The sequence below is a fragment of the Epinephelus fuscoguttatus genome, linkage group LG5 (assembly GCF_011397635.1).
Source record: "Epinephelus fuscoguttatus linkage group LG5, E.fuscoguttatus.final_Chr_v1".
Taxonomy (NCBI): domain Eukaryota; kingdom Metazoa; phylum Chordata; class Actinopteri; order Perciformes; family Serranidae; genus Epinephelus; species Epinephelus fuscoguttatus.
In genome coordinates, this window is record NC_064756.1 from 4,926,006 (window position 1) to 4,942,852 (window position 16,847).

The 16,847-nt window shown below is 40.8% G+C and overlaps 2 protein-coding genes across 4 annotated transcripts in view; one reads left to right on the plus strand and one right to left on the minus strand.

Annotated features, from left to right (window-relative positions):
• The window catches only part of LOC125889154 (endothelin-converting enzyme-like 1), an 82,270-nt gene extending 76,118 nt beyond the window's left edge, over positions 1 to 6,152 (plus strand). Inside the window, exons 15-18 of the mRNA XM_049576905.1 lie at positions 2,292 to 2,357; positions 3,009 to 3,104; positions 5,693 to 5,769; positions 6,021 to 6,152. Coding sequence (XP_049432862.1) covers positions 2,292 to 2,357; positions 3,009 to 3,104; positions 5,693 to 5,769; positions 6,021 to 6,120 — 339 coding nt within the window. The 3' untranslated portion in view covers positions 6,121 to 6,152. The remainder of the gene's footprint in view (positions 1 to 2,291; positions 2,358 to 3,008; positions 3,105 to 5,692; positions 5,770 to 6,020) is intronic.
• A 1,431-nt stretch (positions 6,153 to 7,583) lies between these two features.
• Positions 7,584 to 16,847, minus strand: part of ccdc150 (coiled-coil domain containing 150) — a 28,113-nt gene continuing 18,849 nt past the window's right edge. For all 3 annotated transcript variants that reach the window (XM_049576908.1, XM_049576907.1, XM_049576906.1), the window contains 5 exons: positions 13,978 to 14,126; positions 13,747 to 13,873; positions 13,049 to 13,240; positions 12,678 to 12,761; positions 7,584 to 7,786 (listed from right to left, as the gene is read on the minus strand). In XM_049576908.1, the coding sequence (XP_049432865.1) occupies positions 7,652 to 7,786; positions 12,678 to 12,761; positions 13,049 to 13,240; positions 13,747 to 13,873; positions 13,978 to 14,126 (687 nt within the window). In that variant the 3' untranslated portion in view covers positions 7,584 to 7,651. The remainder of the gene's footprint in view (positions 7,787 to 12,677; positions 12,762 to 13,048; positions 13,241 to 13,746; positions 13,874 to 13,977; positions 14,127 to 16,847) is intronic.

Consider the following 16,847-nt stretch of genomic DNA (forward strand, 5'->3'; position numbering starts at 1 on the left):
TGTAGGCTGTTTGTAGTCCGCGTGATATTGACCAATCACATTTGAGCCGGCTGCAGTTGTTGCCAGGTTAAACGGTCCATGCGGTGAACTAACGAGGTGGAACATAATTGGCATCACTGCAAACTCTGAATCCATCGCAATGGTTCAGCATATTTACTTATATATAAATGGAAGTCAGAAACGGAAATTCGCCTCCTCCGCCCAAATCAAACCGGAATGCCAAAAAATCGGGGGTCTGCCCCCAGAGGCTGTATCGCCGTCTGCCGAAAGTCAGACGCCGAATACAGCCGATGGGTTCCAAGAATGGCCAGTGATAGTGGTTGCTGATGAGGAGAGGAAGGAAAACTTCTGCATTTCCAGAGCATCACTCGTATCTTTGAGTGAGCCTCTCCACCAGTATATCAAAAAGGAATCAACAGGAAACAGATCTCCAGTTGTGGTTTTGCAAAAAGGTACTCTGTGCACTTTACTACCTTTTATAACCAGTAAAAACTGTGGAAGAGAGCTAATGCCTGCAAGTGTCTGGTGTTTTTGTAAAATGAAGGTCAAGTGGAAAGAATTTTTATTCTAAAACAGAGGGAAAACATCAGCTTTCAAAAATATCTGGATACCTGCAGACAGATAACACAGAGCCTGCATTACAAATGTGAAGTATGAAAAATAGGAACATTTAACACGGCAGGAAGGTTTTAACAAAAGTACGATACCAAATTGCTGGATAACAATTTTAATAGATTAATTTGAGACTTTTGTGGTGTGGTGATATTTTACCACCTTTACCAGCCACAAAAACACTCATGGACGAGAAAGAATTGCTTAGCTTTTGCTTGGCATTAAAGGAAACCGTGTAATTCTCAAAGCACCCGCAAACGATAAAATGCAACCCTAACCGTGCTGCCAGGGAAATGTGCTCCTGTGCTATTTGCACATATGTAAATTATGTTACATATATTTATTTGGCGCAAATCAGCCCATTTATATGCAAATGCAAATTTATAAAGCAAAAATAGTCCAATTCACAAAGCCACAGGAGTAAGTAGTGTGAAACTGAACTGAAATCTTTGAGGCACTGTAAACTGTAAATATAATGGACATAGCTGCTGTGATGTCACCTACTGGTTTGTGGAGGCTAACGTCAGGGTCTATGGAGGATGACTGACTTCTTCAGCCTCAAGTGGCCATTAGAGGAACTGCAATTTTTGGCACTTTCTGTTGGCTTTCATTTTTCTGGTGAGCAGCATGGGCGGTGACCAGGTGAGGGCATCGTTATGCCAGGCATTATCATAAGTGGATATTTCAACTGAGACGGAAATACGTCTGCACCTCGTCAGTCAGGACCTGTAACTCCCATTTGAAAATTCCGATAAAAGTTTTCGTTTTCCCTCTGCCGTCGCTCTGCTGCTGTGTTCTTGGCCCAAAGGTGACATGTACATACTCTGCAACATTTATAATGCCGTCAGGCAAAAAAAAAGGGCAAACTGCACTCAGCTGTAAGATGTGTGGGCGTGTTTGTGTCCAAAGTATTTTTAGCACAACATGTTTTGTGAATCAGACTGTAGTGGCCATTTCAACATACCACAGTTCCTCGGCCACTTAGTTTGCAAGGTGTCTCGGTTTTGACTTGTGTTTCCATTTCCTTCTCTGGAGTTCCACAGTCACGTGAGGCAGGGAAGAGGTTTAACAAGGTTTGTTGAGAATACAAAAAACTTGTACGGTCCTCTACTGACTCGATGTTACCGACTGTTTCTATGTATTCTCATCGTATTCCTGTTACTACACTTCAACACTGTATAACACAGTCAAAAATGTATTGCGATCCAAACCAACTCAAAGTTCACTTTGTCTTTTACGCACAACGTTGTCCTTATGTGCACAATTCATGGTGCTATATGCCGCCGTGAATATTTGTATTTTCATGTTTTTGAAGGGTCAAAGGTGATATAACGTGATAGCTTGACATGTTGGGAAATCTGCTCATTCACTTTCTTTTCCAAACTTAAACTCAGAAGATTGATGCTCCTCTCATATCTGAGAGCCGTATTGATCTTACTCTTCAACTGTTGGCAAGAAAGCAAATAAGCACATTTCCCAAAAAACTTTTCTTTTAAGGCTATTGAAGACAAGATCAGCAGGGAGCAACCTCACTGAGAAAATACAGATATCGGTCTTTAATCACAAGCCAGGTCCTAGATTAAAGGACACCCTTGAAGTACATAATAGCACAAAGTGCAGGGCGGAGATGTTCAGACCTGTCACCATTAAGGAAGCTTCCTCTGTGTGTGTGTGTGTAGGTGAACGGCCGTCTGACGCTGGGGGAGAACATCGCAGACATGGGAGGGCTCAAGCTGTCCTACTATGTAAGTGACATTCAATACCATTTATGTGGCTTCACATACTCTAAGTATTAGAGTTTGCTCCATCAGTGTATACCGCCTCTGTCCATTTTCTGTCTCCGTCTGTCTCTTTATTCTTCACAGAGCAGTCTGCTTTATTTGTATGAAAGTAAAGAGCAGAAGTCCCCCCAGAATCAAGATAAAAGATAAACGTGATTTCCTCTCTCTGCTTGTATCACCGTCTGTCCGTGTGTGTGTGTGTGTGTGTGTGTGTGTGTTTGACTGGACAGCAGAGTATCTGATGCTGCATAATTCAATTCCATATTGAGCGTGTCAGTGGTCTATATTGAAGCAGGGAGTGTTTTGTGCATGCAGAAACAAAGTACAAAGGGAATGAGTGAATGCTTTTAAATAAACCATAACATCAAAATGCAGCGATAGAGTCATCGCGTCTGTTCGTCGTGTCAATCAGTTAGATTGGCTGCAGAGAAAAAGGGTGTTCCCGTGTTACTTCAGGGGTGTCTACAAATCAGAAATGTCCCATTTGGTTTCAGATCTCAGTTTAACTTGCAGAGAACATCCTGCTGTGGACACGAGGCGAGGGATCCTAATTTCATTTGTATCTGCTGTCTTTCATTATTCACCCACTCCACACACCTCTGTCTGTCCACCCAGGCGTATCAGAAGTGGGTGAGGGAGCACGGACCGGAGAGGCCGCTGCCTGGGCTCAAATACACACACGAACAGCTGGTCTTCATTGCCTTTGCACAGGTACAGAAGCCTCCAATAGCCTCACACTACTGTGTTTCATTACATTTCCATGTTAAATCACTTTAGCTGCCACTCTCAGCTGGAGCGCCTGATCACAGAGAGCAGGTAGGAGTTGTGAGTTACGCCAACATTAGCTGATGGATGCATTAACCATCGGAAGGATCAGACCCGCAGCACTGATGACAGCACAGTGGCTCTAAGCACCAGACCACCCCTGCTCCTTCTAACTATTAGGACGATCATTGAAATGTTGCTTTCATTCAAATTCATGGCTTAATGTAACGGGGCAAAATCCAGACACACTTTTTGATGCAATTTGTGGTGTTTTAGCTTTCAGCTGTAAAACTCTCCCCACAGGGAAGAGAGAGGAAAAAATCATGTATATGTGCGTACAATCATTTGAGACGTCTGATGTGTGTCCAGAGTGAGTAAAAGCATCATTTTCAGATGTGAATTTAATGTTGCTAAAAGGAAACGTTGGTATTTTTTAAACTGGAACCTGTTGCCTATGATTTTATTTTCATCTTGATCTTGAAACGATGCATTTTCTCAGCTCATGATCTGATTGGAAAAGTATCTAACACCTATAGCTCTTAAACCAAAAGTACAGCACAGTACAGTCTGAAATGTAGTAAAGTTTAAGCGTTATGTACCAACAATTTAAAATACTCAAGTACTGCAAGTACCTCAAAGTTGTGCCTGAGTACAGTACTTTGTAACTTGCCACAACTGGGAGCAAGAATGCTTTAGCTAAAGTCAGAGTTCCCACAAATTTTCATGGACAAAATTTAAAAATAAATAAATAAAATTTTCATTTTGGAAAAGCATGCACTTCACTGTACCTTTCTCCACACACACATGCAGAGAGTTTCACTTCCGTAACAAACGCCACCACACTACAGGCCTTTCCCAAATTAGACCCTACCCACTCCGTCACAGAGTGTATCTCTGTTTGAAGTCACCTTCACAGCTGATTGAAGCTCCCTTCATTAAGGTGTAGGGGATAAATGCAACAGCAAGCTTTTGGAGAAACTTCCGTCTCTGCGGCAGAAAAAGGACCTGTCGTAACTTTTTAGAACCATTGAGAAAAATAAAGCTTAATCCCACTCATGTTCTTTACACGTATTTTTAGCACTTATATTTGATGTGTATAAGCTGCTGTTGTTTACCTGGATGTTTATGTATGCTTGTTTGTCAAAGCACTTTGTAAACTTTTGTTTTTAAAGGTGCTATATAAATAAAGTTATTACTATTATTATTATTATTATTTCCTTTTGTCATTAAAAGAAACAAATAACTGGATAAATTGATAATAAAATGAACGTGACTGCTTTCTAGAAACTAGAGAAAGGTATATTTTGTTTTAAATACAAAGTAAACTTTACAACATTAATGTCTGTATGACGATTTTAAATGTCGCGGTTTGTTTGAGCAGTTCACGTTTGTAAAGGTAGTCACATGGAACTTTATTTGTACTGCGCGTCTTCATGATGAATACAGTGTTGCACATAGTAATTTGGCATTAGTGCAGGCTCGCTGTTGGAGGGGTTCATAAGAAACTTTCATTCCTCGTTAGCTGGTTTGGACGGCACTCATTAAAAAAAAAAAATGCGCAAAACCTAAATATCACAATAAAAAACTACTAATGGAAACACCTACAGAAAAGTTTTTACGCTCTCATGAGGTGGTTTTTCAGACGTCTCGATATAGAAGTATATCGCAAAAGTGTAATGAAAACACTTTTTCCGCAAATATACGTCACTGGACATTCAAGTCCTTTGTGAATTCCTCATTCACGAATACCACTCGCTCTCTTCGTCTTCGGTTGTAGACTACTGCAACAGCAGCAGTGGCAACCGAGATGATTGTTCCAGCTCGCAAGAGATTTGGAATGTCCGTCTTACTTCCGCAAACAAAGTGGAGTCTCGCTGGACGAGATTTTACGAGAATTACGGCTCATATGCAAAACACCTTTTAATGGAAACACCTGCAAGTCGCAATTGTACTTTGTCAAAACTTTAGAAATATTGCAACTATAATGGAAACACGGCTATTGTTGCAGACCCTCCGTGTGTACGCAGAAATGTGGGTAGGGAGTTTCGGGGGTGGTTTGGGAAGGGCTCTACGTCACATATACACGTAACGTCTAAAAGCAGAAGGCTTGGCTGCTATAAGTCATGGAAAATGACAACTGTGCAAGTTTTACATTGGTATCAAGCATCAGATAAGTTGCTTGAGTTAATTTGCCTTACTTGACATTGCACGTCCTTCGATACGACCATTGCACATCAATGCTGAAATGATATATCGTGCAGCCCTAAGCTGACACATATCAGAGCTACGTTATGTCAACAGCTAACTTACAGAAAATAAATTTGCTGTTATGTTACATTACATGGAAGATTATCCCCGTAAGATTACTGTAAGTTTTCCAAAACTTTCAGTGATTTTTACTAATTCCATGACTTTGCCATGCCTGGAAAATGAGATTGTGAAATTCCGTGACTTTCCCAGGTCTCCCATGACCGTGTGAACCCTGTAACATGTATCCATGTTGTGTCACTGTTGTGTTAACTTTGTCTTTTCAGAACTGGTGCATGAAGAGAAGATCTCAGTCCATCTACTTGCAGCTGCTGACTGACAAACATGCACCAGAGCACTACAGGTGCAGTACACACACATACACACACACACACACACACACACACACATCCAGAGAGTCGTCAGCGTGTTTTTACCATTTCAACTGTGGAACAAACCTCTGAAAGACCTTACACACATATCTACATTAAGGAAACACAGGTCATGGCTGGAATGCGCCTACTTCCTGTGAAAGAAATTCCTGAACACTGCAGGCACAGATATTTAATGATCTCCACAGCACTGTAAGATGTTCCTGTGTTTCCCCCCTCACAGAGTGATCGGCAGTGTTTCCCAGTTTGATGAGTTTGCCCGTGTGTTCCACTGTCCCAAGAGTTCCCCGATGAACCCCTTGGAGAAATGCTCCGTGTGGTGACCTCACCTCGCCGCCTGCCTGTTGACCCTGGGATGAACTTCTTCACAGCCCCAAACACACAACCTGTCCTACATCACACATTCATCAGAGCCCACAGGATGATACAGCGTGCATAAAGCCGACAGTATTCTTGCCTTTGAAGGACACAGGGAAGAAATGCATCTCTTTTTTTAACATCATCAGTGCACGTTTTCAGTTTTCACACAGCTGTCGTTTCTCTGTACTAACCGAGCTAAAGCATGAGTCACACGACCATCGCTCATGTACATATATATCATTTGATTATATATATTTTTCTATGTTTAAATTTAATTTCAAATCATCTATTTTTCTATTTTAGCAGATACACCATGAACATCATGAGCTATTTGTTTTTTAATTAAGCAACCTGTTCCCCAATCGTTTCTCCTCTCTGTAGCATCAGCTAGAAAAACTTCAGCATATCAGAAGATTAAAGGTTGGCAGCCAGCAGTGATTTGTGTCCCAGATGTACACTGGACAAGGACCAATTAAAAATGAACTGAGCTCAGTAGCATCCTTGTGCCTGCCAAAATGCTGTTGGTGTTCTTTCAGTTTGGTGTTGGAGTCTGATTTGTCTCGCACTGCTGCGCTCTTGTGGCCGCAGAGAGCAATGGTCACTGTTCCAGTGTCACGACCGTCGTATTGTTTGCCTGCATTGGTCTCTTGTTAACTGTGAGTGTTTGTACGGTTTCTAAGATTTGTCAACTTTTTTTAAGAAAAAAAAAAACAGAAGGTGGACTCATGGTGGGTGTTTTTCTCAGGATTTGTAGCATAGTGCAGCGCCAAATGGAGGATCTTTGTGTCTCTGTCTACATTCAACTCTTCAGCCCACAGTAAGATCGCAGAGGAGCTGGTGTACTTATCAAACATTGGATGAACAAGGAGATGTTTTTCCTCGCTGGGATTCACAGCACGGGCAGCAGCTTGACCCCAGAGCTGAGAACATTTTCTCCTGGAAACAGAATCTCCTCTGCTGTTGGATTATTCACGTCCCTGTCTCCCTGATGAACTCCCACTGATCTCATACAACCCAGGATTCAAGTGAGAGGGAGACGAGAGGTCACGTTATACAGTATATTAACAGTTAACTCGCCAAATAACAAGCCAACACTCTGTACATAAGAAAGAGCAACTATGGTAGATGGAGAATCATACATTTGTACGCAGTGTTATTTAAAAAAAAATTACTTTTCTATAAACTGTTGGTACAAAAAAATCTGAATCTTTGTACAGTGGAGTATATCAGATGTTATGGCTGTACAGTTTGTTTTGATGAGAGTGCATGTTTCCCTCCTGACCATCATTAAATTCAGATCGATATAGCTGGAGGACATCACACACACACACACACATATCCGACTCTATAGCTGCTATTTCACACATGGCTGCTATCTCTTCCTCTCTGTTGGTCATCGTTTAATGTTTGAATAAATACAAAGGATCACTGTGTCATGTTGCTTCCCCCTGTGCTCAGGTGTGTGTGTGTTTGTGTGAGATACGTCCGTTATCATCAGTGTGATTGTTTTGTCAGCTGTGTCCTCACAGGCGTGGATCCTCCAGCGATGTGAGCCAGCTCTCTCTTGGCCTCCCAGCGTTGGATGGTTGATGTCCACCTCTCCCACTCTGCCTCGCGTTTGTGTAAAACCTGCAAAACCCAGCAGGAATCAAACACATTTACATACGACATCGACAAGCTGTGCAAACCAGACGGGTGTTTCATAAAATGAGATTACCAGTTAAACCAGTTACAATCTGCCAAGCTGAAACAGTTCCTCCCTGAAGGTTCCTCTTTGCTGCAGCAGGGATCAGTTTCAGACTGCAATTTTGGTGTATTGAAAATTTGAGCTCATATCTTTTTTTTTTGGTTTAGAGTGCACTCTATTTTAGTCAGCTTATGTGCTTTTAAATGAATCACATTAAAACACAGCTATGGCACAGTGTGTCCCACCGCAGCTGCCTCATAGTGAGTGTCCCTTTTTCTCTTTAAATGTCGCCTAAATAAAATTAAAGAACCAGACCCGCAAAAACAGGAACCCATCTTTCAGCAAGACTCGTGCTGCTGTCAGACCTAGAGTTGTCTCCTTTGGTCTGAATCAGGGACTCATGTTGTTCCAAGGTTCGTGTTCTCACGGCAGCATTTACAAGAGGACCAGATCAAATGCCTTGTGTGAGAAAGCTGCTCTTGATTGGTCAGAATTTCCATGTGGGAAAAATCCAGGAAGTAAAGCAAACGTTGAAGAAGAGTACACTTGCAAGATAAATGTGACACTTTCTAATGTCACAATGGAGGGACAACTACGCAGGTTGATTTTAGCGCTGCTCATCGTGGACTATATTGCTGTCATTGTTCATTTTAGTCAAAGCATACAGTTTGAAAACGAGGCGCGGCTCCAACTAGAAAACAATGTTTTGATGCATTGGATGTGCTGAATGTGCATATTAAGGCAGTACAGGAGGAGGTGCACATTAATAATCCTCCAGGACTGTAACATGCTCATGTTTAACCCAAACAATGTGTCATGTGACTGCAGTTGCTTCACATCCAGGTCGCAACACGTTCTCACCACAAACCAACCGCACCAGAGTTCCTTTGGAACCGGACTGAGACCACCTCTTCAAAAAGGTCTCGGTCCGGTTGTTTTGGTGCACACCTGAGTGTGATTGCTGTGTTCACACCTGCCCAAACGAACCGCACTGAGGAGGGGAACCAACTTGAGTTTGAGTTGAACTTACTGGACATATTCAATCGCCCCACAATACACTGTCTCTTTAGACTGCGCAATGTCCAGCAACAGCGGAGATTTTAAGTCAGGCAAAAAGCTGTTTAACAATCATTCAGTCATTTATGTAGTGACCAACCCTAAACTTCAGCTGCTACTGGTTGCTAATTGTCTGAATTGTTTGGACGTGCACTTGGAAAATTACTCCTAATCTTTTCCAATACTGTATATCATCATATGTTTATTTTCTCTCCAGTGTTCGTAATGTCTGTCTAACTTCCCATAAGTTTCAACACAAAGTTCCAATAATTGCAGCCATATAAATCTTAATCCGAGCACAGTCGAAAACTGTTTGCTTCCCACTACCAGCAACACCTGTGCTTACTGGCATGAACTTAAATACCATGGCCTGACTCGGCCAGTAACATAGGCCACCTAGTGGTGTGGCAGGATAATACTCCACTCTAATATGTCCCTTTATTTAGGTTATATGATAATACATTGTACTTATATATTTGTTCAGGCGAGAAATTAAGTATTTAGATTCCCAATATATGGTCAGTTTATCCAAATAACGCCTGTTTGGAAATTTTATGTGACGTTTTTAGAGATGTATGATCCACCAGCCAGGTCAGACCAGCCATCAGTCATGTGACTTCATTGTAAAAAGCTTATTGGTAATGGCACAGTTAATCGTTAATGTAGTAGGCAGTATGCAGTACAGTCAGTACACTGTACTGAAAGCTCAAGAGACACGAATCCCATCGTCTTGTGCCTGTTTGGTCTGTCAAAGCTAGCCTAACACCTGATGCATACCACACAATGGAAAGGTCCAGTTTAATTTGTTTTCCAGGGAGATTCTAGGAGAATTCCAGGAGACTGACAACTCTCAGCTTAATTTGTGTTTTACAAAGGTGACTCAGTAGAGCAGAGCTGACTGTGAAACGCAGGGCATTAAATGAGTCCAACAAAGTGAACCAGGATTAAACCATTTCATTAAACCATCTCAGAGCTATGGTGAGAGTTAAAGCCTGGTTTAAGAACTGCGTGGTCATGACTCTGAAACACAGACCAGAGTCACCAGGCACAAATCACATCAGTGAGGTGACGGACGTGTAAAGACCAAACTGTGATGCAACAAGATTCAAAATCTATGAGCGGCCCTTTGAGATGTAAATCATACTTGGTTTTACAAGTTACATCATAATCTCACACACACACCACTATACCCTCACACAAACACTACCAAACCCTCTGGTATCTACATACATACTTGTACAACAAGGGATAATAGTATGTATGTCAGTATGGTGGTATATGTAAATGAAGAAAACAGTGTATGTAAGACAACAGACTAATATATGTATGAGACAATATTATTAGATTCTAAACAAAGAATAAATAGTACCTGTGAATACAAATAATCATGTGTAGGGACAAAGAGACAGTGAATGTATGACACAATGACTTCATGTGTGAATGACAGTAGTTATTTGTATGAGTTTGATTGAAACGAAAATAAAACTAAATTCTCAGCTCCTGATTGGCTATCTTTGATGCGGGAGCGAATTTCTCAGTTCCTGGTTGGCTATCTATGATGACGAAGCGAATTTCCGCGACATGTCCCGCCTACTCGGATGAATCTGACAAGATGGCGGACCGGGAGCGACTGAGTGAAGCCGTTTGCCTCTTAAATAACACTTTAAACTCTCCAGTCGTCGTCACAACAGTGTCAGAAATGTTGGATGGAAGTCGTCAGCCATCCAGAGAGGCTTCCTGTAACACGGCGGCGGCCGTAGATGAAGAAATGCAGCGGATCTTCAGAGCTGGATCATCAGGTGTATTAATCAGGAAGCACTTCAGCCGGAAGTGGCCTTAATGTGAACCAAGTGATGGGACTTTGGTATCAAACTCAGCAGTAGTTCTGTGGATTTAAAGTCGTGTAAGAGGTGAGTATATTAAATAAGGTTGAATTATATCTAAATAGCCGCTGATATGATTGTTTATTTGTGTTGGAGGGCGCTGATGGGTAAATAATGGACGTAGCTTCGCCATGCTAAATGCTAACAAAGGTGCTAACAAAGTTAGCTTCCATAATTCAAGATAAACTGTGGAGATTACAGAGTTAGCTGACTTTAGCTAATTGCATTCATGCCCACATTTGGCAAAAATTACATATAAGAGGAGTAATGTTAACCTTGTGACGTTACTGTAGCATTAGCTTATATCTTCACTTGTAAGTTCAGGTTCAAGTGTTTGGTGTGTGTGGTTAGCATAACTGCTATAATGCTAACATGTGAGGAGTCTTGATGTACTGTTACTTCAAAAGCCAGCAGATGAAATTAAGCTTTTTTAGCTCAGTTATTTACACCACAAAACACTGTTACTGATTAATGTGTAGTGTTACCTCAGCTAAACAGAGTAACGTTACAGTTCAATGTTAAGTGAGTGTATGTTAGTATTAACAAGCGGTGAGCGATATGGACCTAAAATAATATCACAATATTTCAGGGTGTTTTTGAAATAACAATATTCTTGACCATATGACAAATTAGTAAGAAAAATGTATTGTTAATTTAAAAACACAGAATTGCAACAAAATACGTGATCTAGTTTTACAGTTTGCTTCAAATATTCAGTAAAAACTAAAATGATCTCACATTACTTAAGTTTGTGAACAACAACAGTAACTCAGAGTGAGATTCAGATTCTGTTACAATATTAATAGTTCAACTAAATAAAATCTACCACAAATTACACATTTAAACAGCTCCCAATACAAAAAATGTCCCCTGGGATCTATACATATATATAAATCAACAGGTGATTTCCTTCTTTTAGTAAAATCCTAAATGACTGAGTTGTTTTTCCATTTCTCCTCTAATCATCACACTGTAACGAGGGCTGCAGCTATCTTTTCTTTTAGTAATCAAATATTCTGGCGATCAATCGAGTAATCGGATAGGAAATACTGTGTGTTTTCATTAAATTACTTTAGCGTTATTTAAGGACAAGAGTAATATATTGGAGAGAAAATAATAAGTCTCTGAAATGAGCAACAAATGTGTTTCCATTTTTGAAAGTTCAACATTTTTATTGCTCTAATTGCAAAAACATTTGTCTGCAGTGTGAGCTTCAACAGTAGTGACAGATAAAATGATGCACATAGGCACATAATAAAATGAATGAAGCCAAGGATTACAGAACAGTGCTGTATGTATGTGTGTGTGATGGTTAACAAAACAAAGTGTGATTATATGTGTGTATGATAGTGAATAAAAGAAAGTATGATTGTACATGGAAGTGTATGGTGGTGTATGTTTGAGATTATGATGTCACTTGTAAAACCAAGTATGAATTAGGTCTCAAAGGGGCCTCTCATACAAATCTGCATAATCATGTGATAACAAAATCACAAGTCAGTGAACTGGTGTCTTCATGTACTCAGGTCGGCTGCAGTTCACTGAAGTTTGAACTCAGAAAATTCCAATTCTATCTACAGCTGTGACCCCGAGGCAGATCTGTTTGTCTACCACAGGAGTCGTCTCCGTACAGCTCTGTGGACTAATCCTGTTTTAATAACCTCTTTAGCTGGAGTGAAGCAACTTAATAACAGCTGCAGATATTACACTCTGAGAATCTCAACTAATGTCTGTTTACAGTGAATGTGAAGTTTAAAGCTTGGTAGCAATGATGATTTTAATTTATAGTTTTAAAATGTATGTATCTCGATCAAATCCAAACATTTAGCTGGAAGTGCTTTTAGAGATCAACCCTATGTTAACTAAACAATATTTATAAACCACAGACATTAACCTGCTGAGAGTCCATCCTGACCTCCTGAGGCTTGTGGTCAGCCTGCTCTTCCTCGTGCAGATTCCTGGTTCTCTCTTCAAACCTCTGTTGATACAGCAGAATAAATATCTGTACAGCTCAATACTATGAAAACATTCACTTAAAAGCCAGAAGATACAAGATATCTGAGCAGAAATAGACTCAACCTTTACATTCTTCAAAGATTTAACAAGATAGGCTCAATAAAGGGATCATTTCAGGTGATATCATCAGTTGTGTTTCATAACTCAACAGTAGTTAATGAATAAATGAAGGAAAAATGCAAATCAAATATCACTTCCTGCATCTCAAACGTCTTTGTTGTCACTGTGTGCAGGTTGAAGTAACATTACCTCATCTTCCTGACAGTTGTCCTGCAAATCTCTGCTCATGTGTTGCTGCCTCAGTCGACTCCTGTGTTCTCTGATACAAGCTTTCTGTTTGGACACCAGCCGCTCCAGCTCAGACACCCGCTGGTGGAGCTCCTGATTGGCCTTGGAGAGGTCACCTGACCTGGCTGCTGAGGCCTTAACTGTGTGTTTCAGCTGAGTGAGAAACAGGGAATTCACAGGAACACGATAAAAAGATAAACCTGAGGCCCAAGTTGCATCATTCATTGTTTGCTGATGAGTCAGTAGCTAATTAATTTTGAGAAAGTGCAGATGATGTAAACAAAGAGTCTTGTGGTGAGGCCTGGCAGCGTCGACTGTTCAGTACACTGCATCAAAAGAAAACAGCACAGTCAGAGGTAAAGATTTTCAATAAGGATTATGCATATCCATACATATTTACATATCTACACACTTTGGTAAATCTCTCTGCAGCTCAATTGTTTTTGGCAGCTTCCAACTTTTACTCTCAAGTCTTATTTAGAAGTCTTTCAGCAGCAGTCTGAGGCAGGGACACTGTTTAATCAGAGACTTCACAAGATGTCATCATTTACTGAGGAATATCTCTTACCTGTGCAGGATTTATAGCTGAAATCACAGTAATTCTTCTCTTGAAATAAAAAATCAATACAACAGAATGAAAAATTCCTGCCATTTGGTACCTCTGAGATTTCTCGATGCAGTGTCTTCATGGAAGATTCATAATCTCCCCTTGTTTGTTGCTTCAAAGCTCCCAGCTCCTCAGACAAATGACTAATCTGTGTCCGAGCCTCGCGTAGCTCCTCGTCTCTGCAATACATGGTGACATGCATCAGGCAAAGGTATCATTCATACATGCTGTTTAAGATGTAGTGTTCACACGTACATGTTCACCCACACACACATCAAGTCACCTCAGTGTGATGGCGGCCTGGTACTGGTCTCTAGTCTGCTCCAGTTTGCTGCGTAAACTGCTGTTGGTCAACACAGCCTGCTCCAAACTCTGGGCCAACTTCTTGTTGTCCACTTTGGCTGAATCTGAGGCCTTCTGCAAGGACTCCAGCTGGAGGGTTCGAGCACACACACACACACACACACACACACACACACAGTATACACAGGTTTAATTACACAAACATTTTGTAAACATAAATAGATTTACCCACTAGGGTTAGGCAAAAATGAGCTGGCCAGTTGCTACTCCCATCTTTGTGCACTGAGCTTGTACCCTGTCAACTTTGAGTTCCCATCAGGCACACAGCGGCTGTACATGGCACCTTCATTATATTTTGCCTGGAGCCCAGGATTCAGAATATAAAACTCTCCTAAATTTGTTGTAATTTAATTCAGCAGAAAGGTATTTAGAAATATGAGCCATGTTAGCACAGTATCAACCAAACTAGATTTTGTTGAGGGCCTCAATATAATGCTGGACCTGCCTTAAAGGAACAGGTCAGCATTCTGGCAGATAGCGTTACTCCACTGAAAAAGAATGAGGGTAAAATGGACACAGTAAGATGGTCAGAGCAGTGGCCATATGTTTACCGTTACCACTGCAACTGTTATAACAGGCTAATTTCCGTATACAAAATGGACTTGAATGTAGAATAAAATCCTCAGTATTACTGAAGAAAAACCTTAAGCTAATGCAAGGTTAGTGAGTTAGCTTGCTAAATAGCGAGCTATGCTAACAAGCAGACTTGCCGTTAGCCTAGAATATTATCTTGCAATCGGGTCCATGTCATTGGTTCGACAGATCATTGGTTCGACATCCCATTAGTCCGACTGTCCACGGTGCTGAACGGCTCGCGGCGGGCGTATGGTGCGCTATGTAGGCTATGCTAACAAGTAAGCTTGCCAATAGAGAAGAACATTAGCGAGTTAGCTTGCTAACTATGTAGGCTATGCTAACAAGTAAGCTTGCCAATAGAGAAGAACATTAGCGAGTTAGTTTGCTAACTATGTAGGCTATGCTAACAAGTCAGCTTGCCAATAGAGAAGAACATTAGCGAGTTAGCTTGCTAACTATGTAGGCTATGCTAACAAGTAAGCTTGCCAATAGAGAAGAACACTAGCGAGTTAGTTTGCTAACTATGTAGGCTATGCTAACAAGTAAGCTTGCCAATAGAGAAGAACATTAGCGAGTTAGCTTGCTAACTATGTAGGCTATGCTAACAAGTAAGCTTGCCAATAGAGAAGAACACTAGCGAGTTAGTTTGCTAACTATGTAGGCTATGCTAACAAGTAAGCTTGCCAATAGACCAAAGTATGTGTTCATTAACATTAAGAGTAAGAATAATATTCATTTTGGGGTTGCAAAGATCTGTTGAGGACGCATTTTCCCTCCTTTTTGATACCCTATTCAAAACTATTTTTTGCAAGATTGCAGTTCTTGTGTTGATCCAGGACCATCATCATCATCATCATCATCATCATCTCTATCCTGCATAATTTGTTGGATCCAGGGATATCAATGATATGTTGATGTCAACAAATTTCCAGAATCAGCGTGATGATGATGGTTCTGGATAAACCTAATCAAATCTATCCAGGGTCAAGATGGAAAAAGGAGGGAAAACAGCGAAAATGCTATTATCCTTCCTCTTTGTTAGTGAACAGTTTACTCGCTAGCATAGCCTACCTACTTAGCAAGCTAGCTCGCTAATATTCTAGTCTATTGGCAAGTTTACTCATTTGCATGGCGACATTGTTTAGCTTCATTTTGGAAAACTAGCTCAGTTCTGAAGAAACACAGAGGAATTCTGAAAGAAGCACAGGAGAAATCACATTGTGCTGTTTGAGACCATGTGAACTTTGAGACATTTAAAGTACTCTGTCATCATGTTTTTCAGTCACTTGTCATGCCTAAACCTGACCTCCACAACTTTACGTTAAGTGCGTAAATAGGTGGAGTATACAATGTTCTTCGTGGGGCACCAGTTCGTATGATATTATATGCAACATTGTATGAGGATACTGATATTGATTCGATGAATTAAGGATTTATTTCAACCAAACCAGAGCTGTTGACAGTTTTGGTGAGTTTGAAGTGTGTTTTACAATGAGCTAACAGGGCTAATTAAAGCTAATGATAGTCTTAGTTCGGTGAAAGAGAGAAACTTTGATTGCTGTACAGTTGTACTTTTCTGTTAAAATATAAGTACAAGAATGGGCCAAATCTGAGCCCTCAAACTAGTGAGTGTTACACACTTTAGGACCGTAAACTGACATGCTGTCACCATAACAGCAAACAACAATCGCCATTTTCTTTTGCACAAGTCAAATGACCCAGGAAACAGTCCAATGTCCTTTCGGTTTCTATGATTTATTCTCTTTCTTGCCCAGAGTTAGATAATCAGAGCGACTCTTCTTTCTCTCTTAAAGGATATATTAAGCTACAGCCAGCAGCTGCTTCACTTAGCTTAGCATGAAGAAGAGGAAACAGCTAGCCTGTCTCTGTCCAAAGCATCTCTACAGCTCACTAATACCACGCCATGTCTAGTTTGTCTGATCCGTACAAAACATGAAGCATAAAGACAACATGTTGTGGTTTTACAAGGGCTTATTGGCCGGATTATTTCCTGGCCGGGTGCAGGACTGGAGTCTTATCTTCCAGGCAACCAGCAGAGACTCCAGGAAGTTACTGAGTCTGGCCAAGAAGAAGTCTGGCACGCCGCACAGACAGCAGAGTGGTAATGATCGTCTCCTCTAACTCCTGGCAAGACACCTAATGAGTGTATCTCCCCAAATCTCTAACTGTGCTTTTAAGGCCTGTTGTTTCAGT